The sequence below is a fragment of the Carettochelys insculpta genome, chromosome 4 (assembly GCF_033958435.1).
Source record: "Carettochelys insculpta isolate YL-2023 chromosome 4, ASM3395843v1, whole genome shotgun sequence".
Lineage (NCBI taxonomy): Eukaryota > Metazoa > Chordata > Testudines > Carettochelyidae > Carettochelys > Carettochelys insculpta.
Window position 1 is genome coordinate 110,479,169 of NC_134140.1, and position 23,809 is coordinate 110,502,977.

The 23,809-nt window shown below is 45.5% G+C and overlaps 1 protein-coding gene across 3 annotated transcripts in view; it reads right to left on the reverse strand.

Annotated features, from left to right (window-relative positions):
- The window catches only part of AIMP1 (aminoacyl tRNA synthetase complex interacting multifunctional protein 1), a 77,010-nt gene that overhangs the window by 7,452 nt on the left and 45,749 nt on the right, over positions 1 to 23,809 (reverse strand). For all 3 annotated transcript variants that reach the window (XM_074993472.1, XM_074993471.1, XM_074993473.1), the window contains 3 exons: positions 23,414 to 23,575; positions 19,322 to 19,536; positions 16,387 to 16,555 (listed from right to left, as the gene is read on the reverse strand). In XM_074993472.1, the coding sequence (XP_074849573.1) occupies positions 16,387 to 16,555; positions 19,322 to 19,536; positions 23,414 to 23,575 (546 nt within the window). The remainder of the gene's footprint in view (positions 1 to 16,386; positions 16,556 to 19,321; positions 19,537 to 23,413; positions 23,576 to 23,809) is intronic.

Here is a 23,809-nt window from a genome sequence, read left to right on the forward strand (position 1 = left end):
TCTGCAATCCCAGGTTGAGCCCTCCTGGGATCTGTGGTGAGCTCATATTAGATTAGCACAGGCACCACTTTTAAGCATTAGCAGAACTCTGTGCCGTGTATTCTCCTGCACTTTGCCACTTCACAAAGAGAAGTTACTCACCGTAGTAACGGTGGTTCTTTGAGATGTGTCCCCATGGGTGCTCCACAATAGGTGTCGGGCTCGCCCGGCGCCGCAGATCGGAAATCTTCCAGCAGTTTCTCCTGGATCGTGCACGCGCCGGCGCGCCGTCCCCCTGCGCGCCCCCGGCCGTGTGCGCGATCCGGTCACCGCCAGTTCCTTGACCAACCACCTCGGATGCTCCTGAAAAACACTAGACAGAGATCCAAAGCGGGGAGGATGGGCGGGTGGTGGAGCACCCACGGGGACACACCTCAAAGAACCACCGTTACTACGGTGAGTAACTTCTCTTTCTTCTTCGAGTGTCCCCATGGGTGCTCCACAATAGGTGACTACCCAGCAGTAACCCAAGTAAGCAGGTGGGTAATCGGTTTATGTGCAGCTTGCCCCCGAGAGGACTGATGTCGACAGACGGGTATCCTCTTCAAATACCCGAGGCAGGGCATAATGCTTGGCGAAGGTGTCGTAGGATGACCAGGTTGCCGCTCTACAGATGTCTTTTAACGCGATGCCCTTGAAGAAGGCTGTTGACGCCGCCACCGCCCTGGTGGAGTAAGCCCTGGCCGGGGCCAGCAAAGGAGCATTTTGAAGCTCGTAACACATTTTTATACAGGACACAATGTGCTTAGAGATTCTCTGTGAAGAGAGACCTTCTCCTTTTGACCTGGGAGAGAGAGAGACTAGGAGGAGCCTGTCCGTTTTCCGGAAGGACTTAGTTTTGTCTATGTAGAAGGCTACCGCTCTCCTCACATCCAGGAGATGCAGGCGTGCCTCCTTGCCGGAGCTGTGAGGCTTTGGGTAAAACGAGAGTAAAACTATTGGCTCGTTAAGATTGGACTCCGAAGAGACTTTTGGAACAAAGGCTGGGTGCAGCCTTAAGGTTACCGCCTCCTTTGAGAATACTGTGCAGTGTGGCGTTGCCATCACTGCCGCGAGCTCACTCACCCTGCTGGCTGACGTACTTGCAAGGAGGAAGGTTGTTTTTTTTTTGTTTTTTTGTTTTTTTTTATCGTAAGGAGACGTATGGGAACTGTGGCTAATGGTTCAAAAGGTGGACCCGATAACGTGCTGAGCACCAAGTCCAAATTCCACGATGGTGGAAGCGGTTTCTGAGGGGGAGTACAGGTTTACCAGCCCCTTCAAGAACCTGGTAACGATCGGATGGGCAAATACCGTGGGCCCTTCCTCTGTATGCCGAAAGGCTGATATAGCGGCGAGGTGGACCTTTAGCGAGGATAGAGAAAGCCCGCCTCTCTTGAGGTCCAATAAGTATTCTAGTATTACAGGTATAGGAATGTCAAGGGGAGCTAACTGCTTGGCGGAACACCAGGCTGTGAATCGAGTCCATTTCTGCTTGTAAGTCCTCCTGGTGGAGGTCCTTCGGCTACATTCCAGGACTTGTTGTACTCCCTCCGTACACGTGCTCTGTAAAGAGCTGAGCCATGGATTAGCCATGCTTGTAGGTGCAGACCCTGAGGGTGCGGGTGCACTAAGGACACCTGAGCCTGCGTGAGTAAGTCCGGTAGAGGGAGCGGTGGGCGGTCCGACATGCGCAAAAGCAAGGGAAGCCATTGCTGCCGATCCCAAGCGGGACTATGAGTATCATGCGAGCTCTCTCCCTTCTGGCTTTGTGCAAGACCTTGTGGCAAACAGATCAATCTGGGGAAACCCCCATGTACGAAAAATGCGCTGCAGCAGATTGGAGCAGATCTGCCATTCGTACGTGACTGCGAAGCGCCTGCTCAGCTGATCTGCTTTCACGGTGTGAGCGCCCGGCAAGTACAAGGCTTTCAACGTTATGTTGTTGGCGATGCACCAATTCTACAATTGGACTGCTTCCGCACATAGGGCACGGGATCGTGCTCCTCCTTGTCGATTGATGCAAAACATAGTGGAGGTATTGTCGACATTGAATCCCAACTACTTTGCCATGTAGGTAATCTCGAAAATGTTTGCAGGCGTTGAACACTGCTCTGAGCTCCAGCATGGTTATGTGCAGTGTCTGTTCCGAAGGGGACCACAGCCCTTGCGTTACCTTGTCACCGATGTGCGCTCTCCATCCTATGTGGGAGGCGTCGGAAGTAAGAAAAAATAGAAATTTGTGGTTGGGGAAAAAGGCTCCCCCACTAGCAGACTCTCGGGGTTTTCCCACCACGCCAGGGATCTGTGCACCTCTGTTGTGGGCGACACCACCCTGTGGACAGTGTGGGATGCCGGTTTGTAAACGCTCGCCAGCCAATGCTGCAGGCTTCACATGTGCAACCTGGCATTCTGTAAAACAAACGTTGCTGCCGCCATGTGGCCCAGCAGCTGTAAGCATGTTAAGACCGGCACCGTGGGGCTGTATGTGATGACTTGCACCAGCAAACTGATGGTGTGGAAGCGGGCGTCGGGTAGGTACACCCTTGCTGTGATAGATTTTATGCGTGCCCCTATGAACTCTATATGTTGTGTGGGTTCGGACTTTGACTTTGCGAGGTTGACAACTAGGCCCAGCGAAGAAAAACGTGTCTGCTGTGACGCGTATCATGCGTGAGACCTCTGCCTTCAAGGCCCCTTTTAGCAGGCAGTCGCCCAGATATGGGAAAAATAAACACCCCCGTCTGTGCAGGTAGGCTGACACCACTGCCAGGGTTTTGGTAAAGACTCTGGGGGCCGAGGAGAGGCCGAACGGAAGAACCCTGTGTTGGAAGCGCTCCTGGCCGACCGTGAAGTGGAGGAAGCGTCTGTGTGCCGGGTGGATTGTTATATGAAAGTAAGCATCTTGTAAGTTGAGTGCTGCAACCCAGTCTCCATCGTCCAGTGCCATGAGTATCAAGGCAACTGTGATCATCCAAAAACGTTGCTTCCGCAAGTAACGGTTGAGGCCCCGAAGATCTAAGATGGGCCTCCAGTCTCCTGTTTTCTTCTCTGGTAGGAAGTAGTGTGAATAAAAACCTTTCCCCTGGAATTATTCCGGCACTCTTTCCACCTCCCCTATGAGCATAAGGTGATTCACCTTCTACTTGAGCCTCGCCTCGTGGCAGTGTCCCTGAGGTGAGGCTTGGTGGGAGGCTTCGTCGGTGGAAGCGACTGGAAGGGGATCGCGTAACCCGTGGCTATGATCTCCAGCACCCATTTGTCTGTGGTGATCTTTTGCCATTAGGAGCGGAACGGTCTGAGGTGATGATGGAACATGAGATGAGAGTGGCATTGAGCGAGGGTATTGATAGTGCAGCCCCCGACATACCCGTCAAACTTGCTGCCTTTGGGCCTGACCTGAGGGCGTACGGCTTTGTTGAGAACGTCGCCTAGGAGTTCTGTACTGTTGCTGCTGTTGATAGCGCCCTTGGCCGTAGCCCCGTTGATATTGAGCACGCTGTGGTTGTAAGTGTAGCGTCTTTGCTGAGGATAAAATTTTTCCCTCCTGTATGGGGGAGTATAAATGCCCAAGGTTCTAAGTGTAGCACTCGAGTCCTTACTGGAGTGAGGGACCGAGTCGGTTGAGTCTGCAAACAGCTTTTATGTATCAAAGGGAAGGTCGACGATCTTCGCCTGTAGGTCCCTCGGGATACCCGACGTCTGGGGCCAGGATTCTCTACGCATGACCACTGCTGTAGCCATTGAACGTGCCGCCGTGTCCGCCACGTCCAGGGCAATCTGGACTCCCGTCTGCGATGCTGCGTAGCCCTCTTGAATAATCGCCTTTAACACCGGCTTTTTGTCTTCCGGAAGTGAATACATGAAGGGAGTAAGCCTGGAGTAATTATCAAAATTGTGGTTTGCTAGGTGTGCCCATAATTTGCCATTCTCAATAGCAGGGTAGAAGAGGAGTATACCTTCCTGCCAAACAGCTCTAGCTTCTTAGCATCTTTGTCCGATCCCCCCGATTTGTACTGAGAAGCCTTTGACCTCTGCTGGGATGACTCGACCACCAAAGAATTTGGTTGTGGGTGACTGAAGAGGAACTCCATGCCCTTTGCCAGGACGAAGTACTTCTTATCCGCTGTCTTGTTCGTAGGCGGAACAGAGGCCAGAGTCTGCCATATAGTAATGGCTGACTCCAGAACGGCTTCGTCCAGCGGAACAGCAATTTTGGACGAAGCCGGGGGTCTCAAATTTTCCAGGAGTTTGTGATGTTTCTCCTGCACCTCTGCCGTTTGAATGACTTGCGTGAAAGCTACCCTTTTAAACAGCTCCTGAAACTGTTTAAGGTCATCCGGGGGAGAGACGTCCCCGGGGGCCATGGCCTCATCTGGGGAGGATGAGGAGGGACCACTAGGGTAAACCTCCCTCGAACCCTCGGGCTCCTGCGGTCAATGATACACTTGTGCGCTGGAGGATTGTGAAGGAAAGTCTCGGGGTTCTAAAATTAACACCCCTTGAGACAACTGTGTTTCCGTCCCCGATCGGGAGTGCCCACGGGGGTACTGAGCAGCTGGGGGGACCTGCCCCTGGGTGTAGGCCTGTGGTGTCTGTGTCTAGCATGATAAGGACGACCAGGGCAGCATGGGCAAGGGTCCGGGGATGGAGACCTAGACCACTCACGGGGTGTGTACCCCCAATGTCTGGGAGAGCGAGACCTCCACGACGACACAGATAGAGGTGAAACTGGCTTGTGATAGTACTCCAGGGGATCCAATCCCAGAAATGGTGAAGGTGGCCCAAGCCATGGTGACATTGGTTGGAAGAACGGAGGAGGTGGTTCTGGATGGGCTGGTGGAGACACAGGCCTTCGGTGTGGCATGTGTATCACAGGGGGAGGGCTTGGTGCTAACAGCAGTGCAGCCCTGTCTGGAGATGGACTGTGGTGCCGGGCTTTTGATTTTGCCTTGCCCCTCCCCTGCGGGGCCGGCACCGCCCCCTTCCGTGCCGGGGATCTCGGCCCCGCTGTCAGCGCCACGCTCGGCACTGTCAGCTGCAGTGCCGCGCGGTATCCTCCGGTGTCTGCAGGCTCCGTCCCTGGCGCCCCTGCACCGTTAGTGCCGCGGGGGTCTGTGCCGCCTGTGGTGGTGCTGCCGGGTCTGGCGCTTGCCTCAGTGACGCTCTAGGCGCCGCGCGTGCCGGCTGTTGTATAACCGGAGGCTCAGCCTCTGCCACGTGCGCTGCCACGCTGCCGCTTGCCTGAGTATGTGGCTGGGGGCTGTGTGCTCCGCTCGTCCTGCTCGCTGCAAACGCCGGCAAGGATCGAGCCAGGGAGAGTTTCCTCCGTTTCTGCACCAAGGGGGTCAGAGAAAACTGCCCTCCTCTTATGCAACCCAGAGGGCCCATCTGGGTGAGGCTTCTCCGGCAAGTCCGGCTGGAGAGCCTTATCAACAAGAGCATTTTACGCCTCATCGCTCTGTCCTTCCTGGCCCTGGCTGTGAGCTTAGCACAGTGAGAACACTTCTGGGTAGCCTGTGCTTCCCCCAGGCATCGGATGCATTCGCTATGCCCCACGGAGGCCGGCATAGCTTCACGGCATGACTCACGCTTTTTAAAACCTGAAGAGGCCACTGCGGTGAGTCCTTTACTGTTAACAGGGTATTTAAGCACTTAATCCGTGCCTTTCCACCCCAAATAGTGATCACCGGCCTGCGGGGCAGCGGGCGGCCTAAATGGCCTTCACGTCCGCTCTTCTCTTCTCCGCTCCTCTCTTTTTCCTTTTTTTTGTTGATATTCTCTTTGTCTTTGCTTTCTCTCTCTCTCTCTCTCTCTCTCTCTCTCTTTTTTTTTTTTAATAACCAAAACCAACAAATGACACGTGGAAAAAAACCACTATTTAATCTGACTCTGGCCTTAGCCTGAGTAGATGCCGTCTGCAGCCGATGGCGGTTGAGAAAGAACTGGCGGGGACCAGATCATGCATGCGGCCGGGGGCGCGCAGGGGGGAGGCGCGCGCTGGCGCATGCGCAATCCAGGAGAAACTGCTGGAAGATTTCCGATCTGCGGCACCGGGTGAGCCCGACACTTAATGTGGAGCACCCACGGGGACACTCGAAGAAGAACTTCTCTTTTCCTCCTAAGACAAAGACTCCTTTGGAAGGCTATCTAAAAATAAAAGGGGGTAAAATTGTGTCCATAACAATCTTCCCATCCTCTTCTCATTGATGTGAAACATGCTGAAATTGCCAAGAAGCAAATTAAAATGTTAAAGAGCTATTGTTAGTCAAAGTATTAAAAGCTTAAAGATAATATACTAATGCCATGTAGTTCACTTTACAAAGCAGTCTGCATCGCTAACCCCAGTTTAGAGATAGGCATAGAGAGCAGATGTAACTTGCTCAAAATTACACAGCAGGCAAGCGGTAGAGCTGAAGATGGAACCCAGGTCTTCTTATAGTCAACCAAGTGTTCTATCTACTAGACAACATCATCATATAAGAGAAGGCAGTTGGTCATGAAGCATAATTGTGCTGGAGAGATCTTTCCATTCCACCAAAGCTCAGCAATTTGTATTACAATCTACCTTAGAATATAATGCTGCCATGACCACAGCACCCAGGCACTAAAGAGGAAAATGAGATTCAGTACCTTGAAGCAATTTAACAGTAACATAAATTTATATGCCACCAAGTACGTGTGTGAGAGGGGGAAGAAATCCAGGACTTAAGATAGCACTTACAAGAGTGGTTTTAGTTTCTTATCTGGGAGACAAAACCAAGCAAGAAGTGGAAAACATGCATACACCAAAGCTTAGAATAATTCATGGATCAGCAGGTTTAGAATAATCTGAATTTCTCTTGAAGCTGTTTAACCATTAATTGAAACATCAGTCATTTTGAGACCAAAACTAGTAATTAACCATAAATCTCAAGTGACATTTGTGGCTAGAGTGAAGAAATGATGCAATATTTTAAACTTTTGTACTGCTACAGAAAAGGGAAGATTTCACTGCAAATTGTATAACTAAAGTGAAAATGGCTGTGAGTGAAGTGGGGTGGAGGAGAAAGGAGGAGGGTCTCTATGCAGGTGGAATCATTTGCTATCACCATTAGCAAACAGGTGATTTCACAAAAATAGAATGTAAACTTTCTGAAGTTCTTAATATGAAAAAGAGCCTTTCCAAAGTTGAAATTTCTTGTGGTTCGGGATAGGAAACTTGTAAGCCTAACTTCCTCATTTGGCAAAGTGAACTTTGATTAGTTGTTAAAAGCGATTGCATCGCACAATGTCCCTTAAAAAGGTATTCTGTAAAAATACAGGCAGAGGGAATTTGAGGAAATTCTACAGGTTCTGCTGGGGAAAAAAATTGTAAGTTGCAAATGTTATTAAATCGGAAATGTTCAAGACAACTAAAATGAACAACACAGAAAGTTACTCAGTGCCCAAAAAGAACTTCCCTTCCACATATGCTGTATCAGTCTGTTATTTTTAAACTTGAATCCACTGTGCTTGACTTGGGACAGCTGGGCTTTTGCCAAATTAAAATCAGACCCAGCTGTCCTTTCTATTTTAATTTCAGTGAGTCAGACTGAATGCTAATGTTTTAAACTAGTCAATTAAAATTTACCAGTGTTTAAAATTTCTAGTCTTGGAAATTAACCTGAATTTGAAATAAATATGAGTTCCATACTATGATTGAACTGATTGGTTAGATTTGCTTTTAAGAAAGCGGCAGGTAAGCCAGTCTTGAGCTTTGGGTACACAAAAGCCACATAGGAGATTTAGAGACCAATTTCCCATTAGCTTTAATGGGACCCAAGTGCTAACCTTCTCATCAGCTTTGAATATCTCAAAATAAATTGCTTTCCAAAGTCAAGATATTTCATTTCTAAAACACGTTAGGGTTAAAAAATGAGTAGAAGAAAATTTGCAAAAATCAGTTAATTTCTTGGCCATACAAGGAGGTAAGTTTTTTTCAACTTGCATCTTTTATTAGTCACTCAGACTGGAAAAAAAAAACAAAAAAACCAACAACATTCACATATTACATTATAGAGACAGCCTTTAAAATTTTGGTTCAGAACCTACAGTATGTGCAAATTACAGTTTTGAATAGCTTCTGTCTAATTATTGCCATTAGACAAAGATTAAAATGAATTTAAAACAGCAAAATATTCAGCACTGATTTTATCAATGATGCAAGATGATTCTGGATTAGGGACTCAAAGGTAGTAAAATCCCTCAGGAAACAACAGATGTCTGAAACAGCCACACATGTAAAAGCAACTGTCATGTTGCTTAAGACACAGAAATCAATCCCAGAATAATCCCCAGCACTGATTCAGAAAGAACAAAGACCTAATATTGCATAAAGATAACTATACACAATGCAAGCAATCTTCTAATGACCAGAGCTCTGATTCTCAACCAAGAGCATATGTACACAAGAAGCTATGCAGAGATCTTCCAGAAGGTACACCAACTCATTTAGATATTTGCCTAGTTTTACAACAGGCTACATAAAAAGCACTATAAACTAAAATTTCATATGATGACTTGTTTATACTGCTCTGTATACTATGCGCTGAAATGTAAGTACAATATTTATATTCCAATTCATTTTATAATTATATGGTAAACATGAGAAAGTAAACATTTTTTACGACTGATTTTATAAGCAACTAGTTTTTAAGTGCAGTGGAAGTTCTAGACAAATCAGACTCTTGAAATGGATACAGTTGTCTGGAAAGGTTGAGAGCCACTGGACGAGAGGACTCAAAAGACCAGCCCTTCATTGTTTGACAAATTACATCTAGTAATGGTTTTAACTTTTCATCCCAAATGAAGCATTCAAAACTGTACGGACAAATATTTGACAGGATGAATAATCAGCCCCCCAACATCTGGTAATGTATTTAGCCACTGCTAACAACGTGACTCAAAAGTTAGGACAATGCATCAGTCAATGGGTGAGGGAAGATCTACACTATGGGTCATACCAATGGGCAGTGACAGATCCTGCTGGCGTCAACTTACCATATCTAGTATATCTACAATAAATCTGATGCTAATCCCTTTCCTGTTGAATCTGGTACTTCAACCAAATTAAAACTGCAAAGGCAGTTGACGGTGGGGTGGGGAGAAAACACGGCAGGGGGAGGGGCATCTCCCACTGATATCCAATTGTGGTAAGTAGATCAAAGTACATTGACTTCAGCTACACTACTAATGTAGCTGAAGTTGCAGAACACTGGATTTCCCCCTATAGTGCAGACCAAGTTCTGGGTTTTGGAAAGGTGAAACATTAATAGCTAAAGCCAATGGGAAGAAAAGTTTGTTTTGATGTTGTTAGGCTCTCAGGCCTGGTCTATGCTACAGTTACATCCACATAAAGAGAAGTTACTCACAGTAGTAATGATGGTTCTTCGAGATGTGTCCCTGTGGGTGCTCCACGATAGGTGTCGGGCTCGCTCCGGCACCACAGATCGGATCTTTCCAGCAGTTTCTGTCGGACCGCGCATGCGCCGGTGCGCGCCGCTCCCCTGCGCACTCCCGGCCACGTAAGCGATCCGGTCCCCGCCAGTTCCTTGACCAACCGCCTCGGATGATCCTGAAAAACACCAAACAGAGATCCGAAGCGGGGAGGATGGGCGGGTGGTGGAGCACCCACGAGGACACATCTCGAAGAACCATCGTTACTACGGTGAGTAACTTCTCTTTCTTCTTCAAGTGTCCCCGTGGGTGCTCCACGATAGGTGACTACCCAGCAGTAACCCAAGAAAGGAGGTGGGTAATTGGGTTATGTGCAGCTTGCCCCCGAAAGGACCGCTGTCGAGAGGCGGGTATCCTCTTGGAATACCTGGTGTAGGGCATAATGCTTGGTGAAGGTGTCATAGGATGACCAGGTCGCCACTCTGCAGATGTCTTTTAGCGCGATGCCCTTGAAAAAGGCTGTTGATGCCGCCACCGCCCGGGTGGAATGAGCCCTAGGCGGGGCCAGTAAAGGAGTCTTTCGAAGTTCGTAGCACATCTTTATGCAGGACACAATGTGCTTCGAGATTCTCTGTGAAGAGAGACCCTCTCCTTTTGATCTGGGAGCGAGAGAGACTAAGAGTCTGTCCGTTTTCCGGAAGGACTTAGTTCTGTCTATGTAGAAGGCCAACGCCCTCCTCACATCCAGGAGGTGCAGGCGTGCCTCCTTGTTGGAGCTCTGAGGCTTCGGGTAAAACTATAGGATCGTTAAAATGGAACTCTGAAGAAACTTTCGGAACAAAGGCTGGGTGCAGCTGTAAGGTTACCGCCTCCTTTGAGAATACCGTGCAGGGTGGCGTTGCCATAACTGCTGCGAGCTCACTGACCCTGCGAGCTGACGTGATTGCAAGAAGGAAGGTTGTCTTTATCGTAAGGAGACGGAGGGAAACCGTGGCTAAGGGTTCAAACTCCACGATGGTGGAAGCGGTTTCCGAGTGGGGTACAGGTTTACCAGCCCCTTCAGGAACCTGGTAACAATAGGATGGGCAAACACCGTGGGCCCTTCCTCTTCATGCCGAAAAGCCGATATAGTGGCGAGATGGACCTTCAACGATGAGAGGGAGAGCCCGCCTCTCTTGAGGTCCAGTAAGTATTCTAGTATGACAGGTATAGGCACTTCAAGGGGATCTAACTGCTTGGTGGAACACCATGCAGTGAATCGAGTCCATTTCTGTTTGTAGGTCTTCCTGGTGGAGATCCTTCAGCTACTTTCCAGGACTTGTTGCACTCCCTCCGTACATGTACTTTCTAGGGAGCTGAGCCATGGATTAACCATGCTTGTAGGCGCAGGCCTCGGGGGTGAGGATGCACTATGGACCCCCTGGGCCTGCGCGAGCAGGTCCGGCGCTACCGGAAGGGGAAGCAGTGGACGATCCGACATGCGGAGAAGCAAGGGGAACCACTGCTGTCGATCCCACGTGGGGACCACTAGGATCATGCGGGCTCTCTCCCTCCTGGCTTTCTGCAGGACCTTGTGGATGAGCACCGAGGGGGGGAATGCGTAAAGCAGTGGGCCCTTCCACGAAATCGCGAACGCGTCCCCCAGGGACCCCCGCCCCAGTCCTGCCCTTGAGCAGTATTGGGGGCACTTCTTGTTGTGCTGAGTGGCAAACAGGTCTGTCTGGGGAAACCCCCATGCATGAAAAATCGGTCGTAGGAGATCAGAGCAGATCTGCCACTCGTGTGTGAGTGCAAAGTGCCTGCTCAGCTGGTCTGCCTTCACGTTGTGAGCGCCTGGTAAGTACGAGGCTTTCAACGTTATATTGTTGGTGATGCACCAGTTCCACGGCTGGAGTGCTTCCGCACATAAGGCACGGGATCGAGCTCCGCCTTGTCGGTTTATATAAAACATGGTGGAGATATTGTCTGTATTGATCCCGACTACCTTGCCTTGTATGTGGTCTTGAAAGTGTTTGCAGGCGTTGAACACTGCTCTGAGCTCCAGAATATTTATATGCAGTGACTGTTCCATAGGGGACCACAGTCCTTGAGTCACCTTTTTGCCAATATGTGCTCCCCACCCTATGTGGGAGGTGTCGGTGGTGAGAAAAATAGAGATTTGTGGTTGGTGAAAGGGTACCCCTGTTAGCATGTTCTTGGGGTTTACCCACCATTGCAGGGATCTGCGCACCTCTGTCGTGGGCGACACCACCCTGCGGACAGTATGGGATGCCGGCTTGTAAACGCTCGCCAGCCAATGCTGTAGGTTGCGCATATGCAATCTGGCGTTCTGTACCACGAACGTTGCCGCTGCCATGTGGCCGAGCAGGTGCAAGCACGTTAAAACCGGCACCGTGGGGCTGTATGTCATGACTTGTACCAGGGAACCGATGGCGCAAAAGCGAGCGTCGGGTAGATAAACCTTGCTGTGATAGAATTGATGCGTGCCCCTATGAACTCTATGTCCTGTGTGGGGTCGATCTTTGATTTCGCAAGGTTGATGACCAGGTCCAGCGAAGAAAACGTGTTTGCTGTTACGCGTATCATGCATAGTACCTCCGCTTTCGAGGCCCCTTTGAGTAGGCAGTCGTCCAGATATGGGAATATAAATACCCCCTGTCTGTGCAGGTAGGCTGACGCCACTGCCAGGGTCTTGGTAAAGACTCTGGGGGCTGAGGAGAGGCCGAACGGCAGAACCTTGTTTTGGAAATGTTCTTTGCCGACCATAAACTGGAGAAAACGTCTGTGAGCCAGGTGGATCATAATATGAAAATACGCATCTTGTAAGTCGAGGGCTGCAAACCAATCTCCATCGTCCAGTGCCGTGAGTACAGAGGCGACTGTGATCATCCGAACGCGTTGTTTGCGCAAGTACCGGTTGAGGCCTCGAAGATCTAAGATGGGCCTCCAGCCTCCTGTTTTCTTCTCTGTGAGGAAGTATCGTGAATAAAACCCCTTCCCTTGAAGTCGCTCCGGCACTCTTTCGACCGCCCCATAAGCATCAGGTGGTCCACCTTGTGCTTGAGTTTCACCTTGTGGGAGGAATCCCTGAGATGAGGCCTGGGTGGAGGTCTTGGCGGTGGGAGCGACTGAAAGGGGATCACGTAACCCGTGGCTATGATCTCTAGTACCCACCTGTCTGTGGTGATCTTTTGCCATTGTGAGTGGAACGGTCTGAGGTGATGATGGAACAGTCGGAGGCGATGATGGAACATTAATTGTGGATGACCTTGCACGATGGTAGTAATAGTGTAGCCCTCGACCTGTCCGTCAAACTTGTTGCCTTTGGCCCTGCCCCGAGGATGCACGGCCTTGTTGGGAACGTCGCCTGGGAGTTCTATACTATTGTTGCTGTTGATGCTGCCCTTGGTCATAGCCTCATTGGTACTGAGCACGCTGAGGTTGGTACGGGTATCGCTGTTGTTGAGGGTAATACTTTTTCTTTCTGTATGGAGGGGTATAAATACCCAGTGTTCTGAGTGTGGCTCTTGAGTCTTTACTGGAATGAAGGACTGAATCAGTTGACTCTGCAAACAACTTCTGCGTGTGGAAAGGGAGATCGACAATTTTTGCCTGCACATCCCTCGGGATACCCGATGTCTGGAGCCAGGATTCCCTGCGCATGACCACTGCCGTAGCTGTTGAGCGTGCCGCTGTGTCTGCTACGTCCAGGGCGATCTGGACTCCCGCCCTTGAGGCTGCATAGCCCTCTTGCACGATGGCCTTCAGCACTGGCTTCTTATCTTCTGGAAGCGAATCCATGAGAGAAGTAAGCCTGGAGTAATTGTCGAAATTGTGGTTCGCTAGATGTGCTGCATAATTAGCCACTCTCAGCAGCAGGGTGGAGGAGGAGTATACCTTTCTGCCAAATAGCTCTAGCTTCTTGGCATCTCTGTCCGTTCCCACCGCTCTGTACTGGGAAGTCTTCGATCTCTGCTGAGACGATTCTACCACCAGAGAATCTGGTTGTGGGTGACTAAACAGAAACTCCATGCCCTTCACCGGGACGAAGTATTTCTTATCCGCCCTCTTGTTTATAGGTGGAGTGGAAGCCGGGGTCTACCATATGGTAGTAGCAGACTCCATGATTGCTTCGTCGAGTGGGATAGCGATTTTGGACGAGGCTGGAGGCCTCAGGTTTTTGAGGAGCTTGTGGTGTTTCTCCTGCACCTCTGCTGTTTGGATGCCTTGCGTGAAAGCCACCCTTTTAAACAGCTCCTGAAACTGTTTGAGGTCGTCCGGGGGGGCAACATCCCCAGGGGCCATAGCCTCGTCGGGGGAGGACGAGGAGGAACCACTAGGGTGGACCTCCCTTGAACTCTCAGGGTCCTGCTGCCGGTGGTACACCCTCTCACTAGAGGCTTGCGAGGGAAAATCTCGGGGTTCCAAAATCAGCTCCTCTTGAGACAGCTGTGTTTCTGTCCCCATCCATGAGTGCCCGCAGGGGTACTGGGAGGTCGAGGGGGACCTGCCCCTGGGTGTATGCCTGTGATGTCTATGCCCGGCGTGATAAGGACGACTGTGGCAGCATGGGCACGGTTCCTGGGATGGAGACCTGGACCACTCTCGAGGTGCATACCCCCGATGTCTGGGGGAGCGAGATCGTCTGGATGATTGAGACAATGGTGAAACTGGTTTGTGGTAGTACTCCAGAGGGTCAAATCCCAGAAAAGGCGAGGGTGGCCCGAGCCATGGTGAGGCTGGTTGGAGGAACGGGGAAGGAGGCTCTGGGTACGCTGGGGGAGACCCATGTCTCCTGATTGGTGTACGCAGCATAAGGGGAGGACTTGTTGAGAGCAGCCCTGCAGCCCTGTCCAGAGAAGGGCTGCGGTGCCGGGTTTTCGCTGCTGCCTTTCCCCTCCCCTGCGGGGCTGGCTCCGCCCCTCCCCGTGCCAGGGATCTCGGCCCCGCTGTCGCTCATCTGCGGTGCCACGCGGGTGGTCTCCTCCGGTGCCTGCAGGCTACGTGCCTGTTGGCCCTGCACCGTTGGTGCCGCGGGGGTCTGTGCCGCTTGCGGCGGTGCCGCCGGTTCTGGCGCTTGCCTGGCCGCCGCTCTGAATGCGCGGGCTGGCTGTTTAGTAATCGGAGGCTCAGCCTCTGCCACGTGCGCTGCTGCGCTGCCGCTCGCTTGTGACTGCGGCTGGGGGCTGTGAGCTATGCCCGTCCCGCTCGCTGTGACCGCCAGCAGGGATCAGGCTGGAGAGAGCTTCCTCTGTTTTTGCACCGAGGGGGTGAGGGACACCACCTTCCTTTTATGGAGCACTGTGGGTCCCTCCGGTTGAGGCCTCTCCGGCACGTCTGGCTGGAGGGCCTTATCAACCAGCAGCATTTTCAGCCGCATTTCTCTGTCCTTCCTGGCTCTGGCCGTGAGCTTTGCACAGAAGGAGCATTTCTGGGTGACGTGTGATTCCCCCAGGCATCTGATACATTGACTGTGCCCATCAGAGGCCGGCATAGCTTCACGGCAGGACTCACACTTCTTGAATCCTGAAGAGGACATTGCGGTGAGTCTTTGAGCTGTTAATAGGGTACTTAGCACCTTCTCTGTGCCTGTTGCCCTCTCACGGACTCCAGCCTGCCGCACCAGGAGGCCTACTGGCCTTCACGTCCCCGGGGTGCCTCCGCTCCTCCTCTCGTTTCTAAGACTTTCTACTTATATAATTATTTTTTTTTTTTTTTGCAATAAAGAAACAAACAATTTAACTAAGAACTCTGAAAGAGAACTCTAAAACTCTGAAAAAAACTCTAAATACGCTGACTCTGGCCACAGCCTGAGCAGACTCCGTCTGCAGCCGATGGCGGTTAAGAAGGAACTGGCGGGGACCGGATCGCGCACGTGGCTGGGAGCGCGCAGGGGAGCAGCGCGCGCCGGCGCATGCGTGGTCCGGCAGAAACTGCTGGAAAGATCTGATCTGCGGCGCTGGGGCAAGCCCGACACCTATCGTGGAGCACCCACGGGGACACTGGAGGAAGAAGGTAGCTTATGTAAATCTGTAAGCATCTACACTAAAATATAGCTTCCACCCATGTAACCCACCCACAACACCTACTTAATACTCCACCTCTATGAGAGAGACAGCATTTCAGAGGATGTGGTTAGGCTGACACAGTGTCAGTATGGCTGCTCTACTGCTTACATTGATGATATGATGTCTTTCAGAAGCTATCCCATGTTGTGCCACACTGACAGTTAAATTGGTTTATCCATGAGCAACTAGAATATAATAACTATACCATACTAGGCTGTCACTACAGCAACTTTCACAAATGCTATGATTACTTTATCTGTTTGGGGTCTGGAGGTGGAGTATCTAGATCCTCACCCCAGGACACAAATTAGCAAGATGGAGTTTAAATCTATCATAGCAAACTGACATTTTCAGAACTTAAAAAATTGAAGACTGCAATATTCAAAACTTTTCTTCAAAATTCACCATAGATAAACATATTTAATAGAAAACATTGTGTACATATTTCTGAGGTGAAGGATGCATGATTAGGAGGTCAGGAAATCTTGGGGCTATTATAAGTCTGGCACTGACTAATTATGTGATCTTGGACAAGTCACTTAACTTATCTATGTATCCACACCTCAATTTGCAAAATGGAAATACTGAAAATTACCATAAAAAGAGCTATGGATGAAAATACCCTATGTGTTAGGTATAACATCTATTATTTTTCCCACAATCCCATTTTTGGATTGCAGTTAAATATTGTAATCTGTCTTTATACTACATATTTCCAAAATAGTATTCTTTTAAAAACATGAATTATTCATATGAATTTTACAAATGCCTGTAATTTAAACCAGATATTTAACTGTATAATCAAATCCAACTTAGGGACACATATTGCACCGATATGCAAGTTACTGGCTATGCATTTTCCCCAATAATGCTTATTGCTTACCAGAAAAACCTTCAAAAGTGATTCGTTCTCCTGGAACAGCTCCTCTGGGGGGATCAAGGATCTCCACCTTCTCTGGTGAACTAGCACACATCACCATTGCTTGAGATACCACTCCCCTCATTTTTGCAGGCTTCAGGTTACAGAGCAATACTACCATCCGGTTCTGCATCTGCACAAAAAAGAACAGACATTTATTAATAAAATAAAAAGGAAATTGAGTTAGAGTTTTAGAAGTACCTCTATTATAGAAAAAAGACTATGAGGGAGAAATCATATGCAACATATATATGTACACTACCATGCATATTACTTGTGTACTTATTACTAAGCTAACAAGAATATACCAGGTATAACTACTGTTCTTGAAGCCTTTTAACACTATTAGTCAATAAAAGCATGGAAACAAACAATTTAGGATGAAACATTCTAGCTGTCTACCGGCACCTAAACTGAACATGGTGCAGTAAGAAAGTCTCTAAAGTTATGCCTTGATTTACCAAAATACTAGATAATATGTATTTAGCCACTTGCCATGCTTTTGCTGTTTTGGGTCACAACTTTAGGCTATCCAATTAGGCAATCAACATTTCTGTTTTTTCCTATTTAAGGCACTGAAACCAAGCCCATTGTAAAACACTTTTCCCTAAAAATAATTTTGAAGTCAAATAAAACTGAAGCAGAAATTCTTAAAACAAAACAAGAATGTCTTAATATTGCCTCTTCCCACAAAACAAAGTTCTGAGACTTATATCTTTGCATATTAACACATACAGTTTTTAAAGAAACACTGCATGACTCCTTTTGAATTTAATGAAATTTACACATTTGCAAAATTTTGCATATTTAGACAAAATTAACAAAAAGCAATTTCTCAGCTTTAAGATATAAATCCCTGAAAACAAGAAGGAACAGTAGAAAATAGACAATTTAAATGTATTTTTAATCTTACATGTCAACTTGGTACATAGAGTACATTCTACAAGTGATATTTGCGCATTTTACGCCATGGTTGTGTGAACTAAATTGACAGAACTTATGATGGTGTAAAATGTCAGTGATTCTATTTTGTTTTACATATTGGAAACAGCCTGGTGCCGAACGCTGTATAACAATCAAGATATATGCATGCAATAAAAGGGACATTGCAATGGTTTTGGTTTCTTTCTTCATACTGGGTTTTGACTGCAGAAACAATCCTGGGATTGATGGTATGCAGCCTTTAACACTGAAGCCGATGCGGTTCAGAAACAGATGGAAATATGTTGTAGATGTATACAACTACATTTAGACTGAAACAAAATAGACATGGGGAAGATTTTGAATTACCTTCTTCATATACTCTCTCAGTGGCTATGGTGGGTGATCAGAGAGCTTTAATATTATTTATATTCTGAAGAGTTCACCAACAGTGATTCTAGGTACAATGGTACTAGTTAGGAAAGAATATATACACTTGTAAATTTTAAATATCCAGATGGTTTTCTTCCATTAATTTTTCCAGTCAAGTCAAACTAGTATCCTCTTCTGGCTGGCTACGTCTCTACTTTCCCAAATGTTTCTCATTATATTATTTTCTTATATTGTACCATATGTGACTGTGATTCAGAGGAGTTTTAAAGAATGGGTATGAAGACATTAACAAAACTAAACATTTCTGGATACACACAAAAGAAAGAGGATTGTTTTATGTGTGTCTCATTCCCGTTAACATCTTTGCCTTGTACACATTTTTAAAATATGTGCATGTGTTTTATTTATGCAGCTTATACTTAAATGAAACATGGCATGCTACAGGTGTGGCAGAAGAACTCGGAAAATACCTTAATGTGCGCTTTTAAAAGTCTATACAACTTTTCACTACATCAGAAACAGTATTAACTGAAGGGGAGATTTTTTACCAGTAAATTTTATTTTACTTAAAATAACTTTAAAATATTCCTTTTAAAGTATTTGCTGAATATTTCCAGTTCTAATATCAAAAATGAATTCTGGAAAGAAGTCTAATTATTTTAAATGCCAATGTGACTGGAATATAGTATAGCTGTCCCAAGACAAAACCCAAGATCCAAACACCTAGGAAATCTCATGACCAATATCTCCACAACAAACAAATCCAGAAGGTGGCATTCAAGCTATCACTCTATAACACCTAAAATTTAAAAAAAAATCTCTCTCAGATTTGGACATACACTTTAAAGTGTGGCCTCCTCTCTATCAGAAACTAAATGATAATAATTAAGCAATTTTAAATTCAAAGATTGAAACAAACAACACTATAGGACTAAAAGCCTATACGATCACATAAAAATTTCTGAAAACCCAAAAAGGTCAGCATTTTTCTAATAAAACTGTTTATAACACAAACTGTTTTACAGGAGCAAAATAAAGAAGTATGAAACTGAAAAGTTAATCTCATTAATACATTTTGTATTTTGGACAAATATTCGTTACCAAATATGGATATGATAATGTAAACAAAATAAGGAATAAATATAAGGAGAAAATATGGAGGAAAGGAAAAATAATGATCACAGATTTGTAAAAGTATGAGTTGGATGAGATTTCAGAGATACGTCAACTCTAAACATTTTACTTATTGCATTATGTATGCATCTGTATTATTTCTCTCTAGTAACTCCATGAAATAAAATATTAAAATTTCCTTTAAAACATTTCCAGTGAGACTCTGCCCTCTTTTAAAAGTGAGAAACTTTGTAACAGCAAGAGTACTTACAATAAGTACAGAGTCTCACGTAGTGTAAAATATGCCTTTCCATAGTTCAAATATTTTTAATAAATAAAATAAAGATTAAGACTTCTGATAATGTCTTTCCTATAAACCAGGAGTCACTCTAACAGAATTAGCACTAGCCAGGATTCTGAGACAGTGTACATTACACAGCCAAATATTGTGTAAAAGGAATTTAATTTGTACCCGTTCTAGAGGCACATGCTTCACTAAGCCACTGACAACCGTTCTTGGGTTTGCTTCTCCAACATCCACTTCCTCCACATACAGAGAATCTGCATCAGGGTGGTGTTTTGCAGTAATGATACAACCGACACGAAGGTCCAGACGAGAAACATCCATAGGTTTGGCATCGTCACTCCCAGCCACAGGTGGCTGTTGCTTCTTCTCCTTCTTCTCTCCTGTAGTTAATTTAAGTAGATACAGTAGTACCTTTCTAAAGCTTATACATATATGCCAACTATGGACAAGAAAAATTTCTGTGCATAAGAAAAATTACAATTTCAGGGTAAGGTATGAGTGCATGAGCACAGTTCAATTTATTTAGCTTCACCTCTAACTGCACGTTACCCATGCTCTGAAAGAGGAAAATGAAGGAAAGATGTAACTTCTTACCTGCACCCACTATTTCAAGTCATGACACTGTCAGACTGAACTACAATCACTGGTAACTCTTTCCCATAAATATTAAAACTTAACATTATAAACAAAATGGCTGCTAAATTTCATTTTTAAGTTAAAATTATCTCATTTTTGAATGTGGCTATTTTGTATGAAAACGTAGTGTTATGTATGATCTGCAAGTAGTTACAACAAAGGCAGCAAATGTAGTACTAAAATTTCACCAGCAAAATAGAAACCAAGTATAATACCTAATTAAAAAAAGAAGTGATGCAAAACCTCTTGAGTATTTTTGGCCTTTTTTTGAAAAAAAAAAAAAAAAAATATCCACGAATATCGATATAGCTATAAAATAACTTGATCGTTCTCTTGAACCAATCCAAAGGCATTTTAATCATGTCTTATCAAATTATTGCCAGAAAGCATCCTTTATCTTAAAAAATTCTGACCTGCCTAAATGTTTCACATCTGTTACTTATGGCGCTTGTCTACACTACCACCTTCTTTCGAAGTAAGGATAGGAGTTAGGGTGTTGTGAGTTTACTAATGAAGTGCTGCCGTGCACAGGCAGCACTTCATTAAGCAAATTCCCGCACACACACACACTCCCCCATGGCAACTTCGAAGTTTTAAACTTCAAAGTACCGGCATGTGTCTAGCCACGATGTACCCACCAGTACTTTGAAGTACCAGGGCAACTTCGAAGTCCCCTTACTCGTCAGAGTAAGGATTAGAGAGGGATTACAGTAAGGGGACTTTGAATTTGCCCCAGCACTTTGAAGTACCAGCGGGTGCGCCGCGGCTAGATGCGTGCCGGTACTTTGAAGTTTAAAACTTCAAAGTTACTGCGGGGGGGGGGGGGGGGGGGGCGGGGGGGGCATGGGCGGGGAATTTGCTTAATGAAGTGCTGCCTATGCACAGAAGCACTTCATTAGTAAACTCCCAACACCCTAATTACCATCCTTCCTTCGAAGGAAGGTGGTAGTGTAGACACAGCCATATTGATATAAGAATAGCTTTATATGAGGACTCATACAGATACTCTTTTCAAATTGACAATTCACATTTTGCAAACTCTTAAGACTAAAAGATTTTGCACATAAGAACACATCTGCTAGTTTGATGATGAGGCATTTTGTATTTGGTTCACTAAATTACAATCCAAGGACTAGCATCTTAATTAAGATACGTGCATTCCAGAAGCTAGTTTTCTTATCTAAAGAAGTTGGACCTTTCTAATATTACTATAATGACCTAACGTCAAAAGATCAAACTTCATCTTCAGGAAGTAAAAAAGGGACAACAAAACACCTCTCTATCCAATTGTAATTTAAGTAGATAACTTACTACACATTTTTCTTTATAAATCTCCCAGGACAGGACTGTGCCTATACAGAGTCACAAGTTTCAAAGAAAACAAAAATAGAACATATTCACACATTAAACAACAGCTCATCTTCAGAAATATACAAATTCATACAACTTTCTGAGTAAAGAACTGCAGTGGGGAGTTCTAATCATGACTGTCCTCTGCTATCTGAAAAGGTAACTGTAAATAAGACTATTTAGTGGTTCATTATAAGATAGTACATAAATATAATTTCCAGTACATTAACACATAAAAGTATGATGACATAACAGACTGGCCTCCATCATCCTATATATTTAAATTATACTCAGTGCCTGAACTCTGAGCTTCATTACATTTCATAGTACAGTTTGAACCTCTCTAATCCAGCACTCTCTCATCTGGCACCAACTGTAATCTGGAATGATTGTAGTTCACCAGATTGTAGATGACCAATTATCCTGGGTGTGGCCAAGTTTCTGTGGTCCCATAAAGTTTGTTTCCAGCCACCAGTCTCAGTAGTGTTCTGCGCTGTTATTTATCTGTAATTTATTCCTAACTGTCTTCTAAGAGCCCAGTCATCGGTGGAAGTGTTGGTAAAGTGCTAGACAATATTGACCTCCCATGGTCCAGATAATTTTCTTGTTCAGCACAGGTTAGGTCCCGAGGGTGCTGGACAAGAGAGGTTCAGCCTGTATATTGAACTTTATAGCCAGTTCTGGTCCCCCATCCACATTTTCTTCTCAGGCACTCCTGGTGCTGCTCCTGACCACAGCCAGATGAATGCCTGTCAACAGGAAAAAAAAAAAAAGACGACAACAAGAGGGGGCGTGGTCTGTGAAGTGAGCACATCTCTGCATGTGTGTTGTGCACAGGCCACACTCAGTCCTTTGCTGTATGCCATGGAGCAGCTACAAGTCTCCTGCTGATGGTACCATGCTGCTGCTGCCATCACTGCAAACCACAGAGAAGAGGTTTGCAAGCAAGGAAGCAAAGGGGAACACGAGAACGAACAGGGGGAAAAAACCAAAAATGAAAAAAAAAAAAAACAAGGAGGGGAACAAATGAGGAGAAAACTTAAGAATTATGGGAGTAACAAACAAATGTTTCAGTCATTTGTCATACAGTTTGATGGCTTGATGCTGAACATTAGCTGGTTTGAAAGTTGAGTAAATACCCATCACACTGAAACAAAAGTCCCCTGTTTCTTAAAATTTTAAATAGGATTTTTCTAAAGATAAACTAAACTTCCTCCCTTCCAAATTACTGTCATACCGTTAAACAGCTGACACATGAAAATGGAGGGAAAATGTGATACAGAAGTTAAATATACTTTTACTTTTCCTAACCAATTATTTATTAACCCTGTAAACACAACATCCAAGCCAAAGATGCTCTAAAATTAGCATCTCTTTATTGCTTTAGGGATGTTATTTGTTTTTTGCTTCAAATTTTATGAATCCCAGTGAGATCCTAGTCTGTGTCAAAAGTGGTTGCATATTGAAGACAAGGAAAATTATTATACACATCCATAGAACCAAATACAGATCTAGTCCCTGAATGTAATCAGTTTTTTAAAATTGTATTATCTTCCTCTCTCTTAAATTATTATCTTCGCTAACTTAGTACAGGCAGCTCATAAATATCAAATGGGGTCACATATATTTAGGTATAATATTTACAACACACAATATTCATTTCCAGGAATGTTATTTCCCCAGCTGATTTCATTGTTCCCCACTGCCCCATGCTAATACTAATACCAATAGTATTGATATGGATGGACGTAAAAAAAAGGTTGCTGAATCTCATTGGCTCAAAGAATTTTCTGAAAAGAGAAGCAGAACAAACAGTGAAACTACTTTGGGTTCTACTCATTCTATTAAAGCACTACCACTCACTGAGCAATTTCTCCAAGCTAGTTCCTGTGCTGTTGCTTGCATTGTACCAATGGCGGAATCAAAACTGAAAATGAACGTCAGATCTGTGAGTTATTTAAGTTCATGCACTGTGGCAGACTCCACTTCAAAATTTCAATATTTTATTATTTCAAAATGAGAGGCGACATACAGTTCAGTCACACTGACACAAATCTGCCCCATATCCAACTGAAAAGTTAAGTGCCTTAAACTTATTTGATTCATCATTAGTTGTAAATACTTCCTTTCTCCAGGAGTTTAAGAGTCGATGAATTTTCCCACTATAGCTCTACGGATTGCTCTTCTCTTCCTTTGCTGATAAAACTGTAAACAGAAAATCTGTAAATTACCTGTTGTAGCTACCTAAGGGATTTAAAAAAATGGATATACCTTTTTTTTCTGCTTTCTCCTTTTTTTTCTTTTCTTCACTTCCACACTTAATTTGGTCTTTGGGACCAGAAGAAGGGGATGTAACAGATGTAGACTCAGGCAAGTCTTCTGAAAATGAAGCTGTAGAAATGGTTCCACTGGTTGGAATTGGGATATGTTTCACTAAAATTAAACATGATAGAAGTTAAAGTGCTATTTAATTTCCTTGAAGGTATGATTGAAACCAGGACATTTCATTTGAAATATATAGAAAAATGTAAAACAAAACAAAACAAAAAACAAAAACCTTAATATGGGACATTTATGCTTCAGTAAATAAAAAAATAGTTCAAATATCCACCTACGTCACCTGCTGCAGCTGGTTAAATGAAGAATTTACTAAGTAGATCTCAGTTT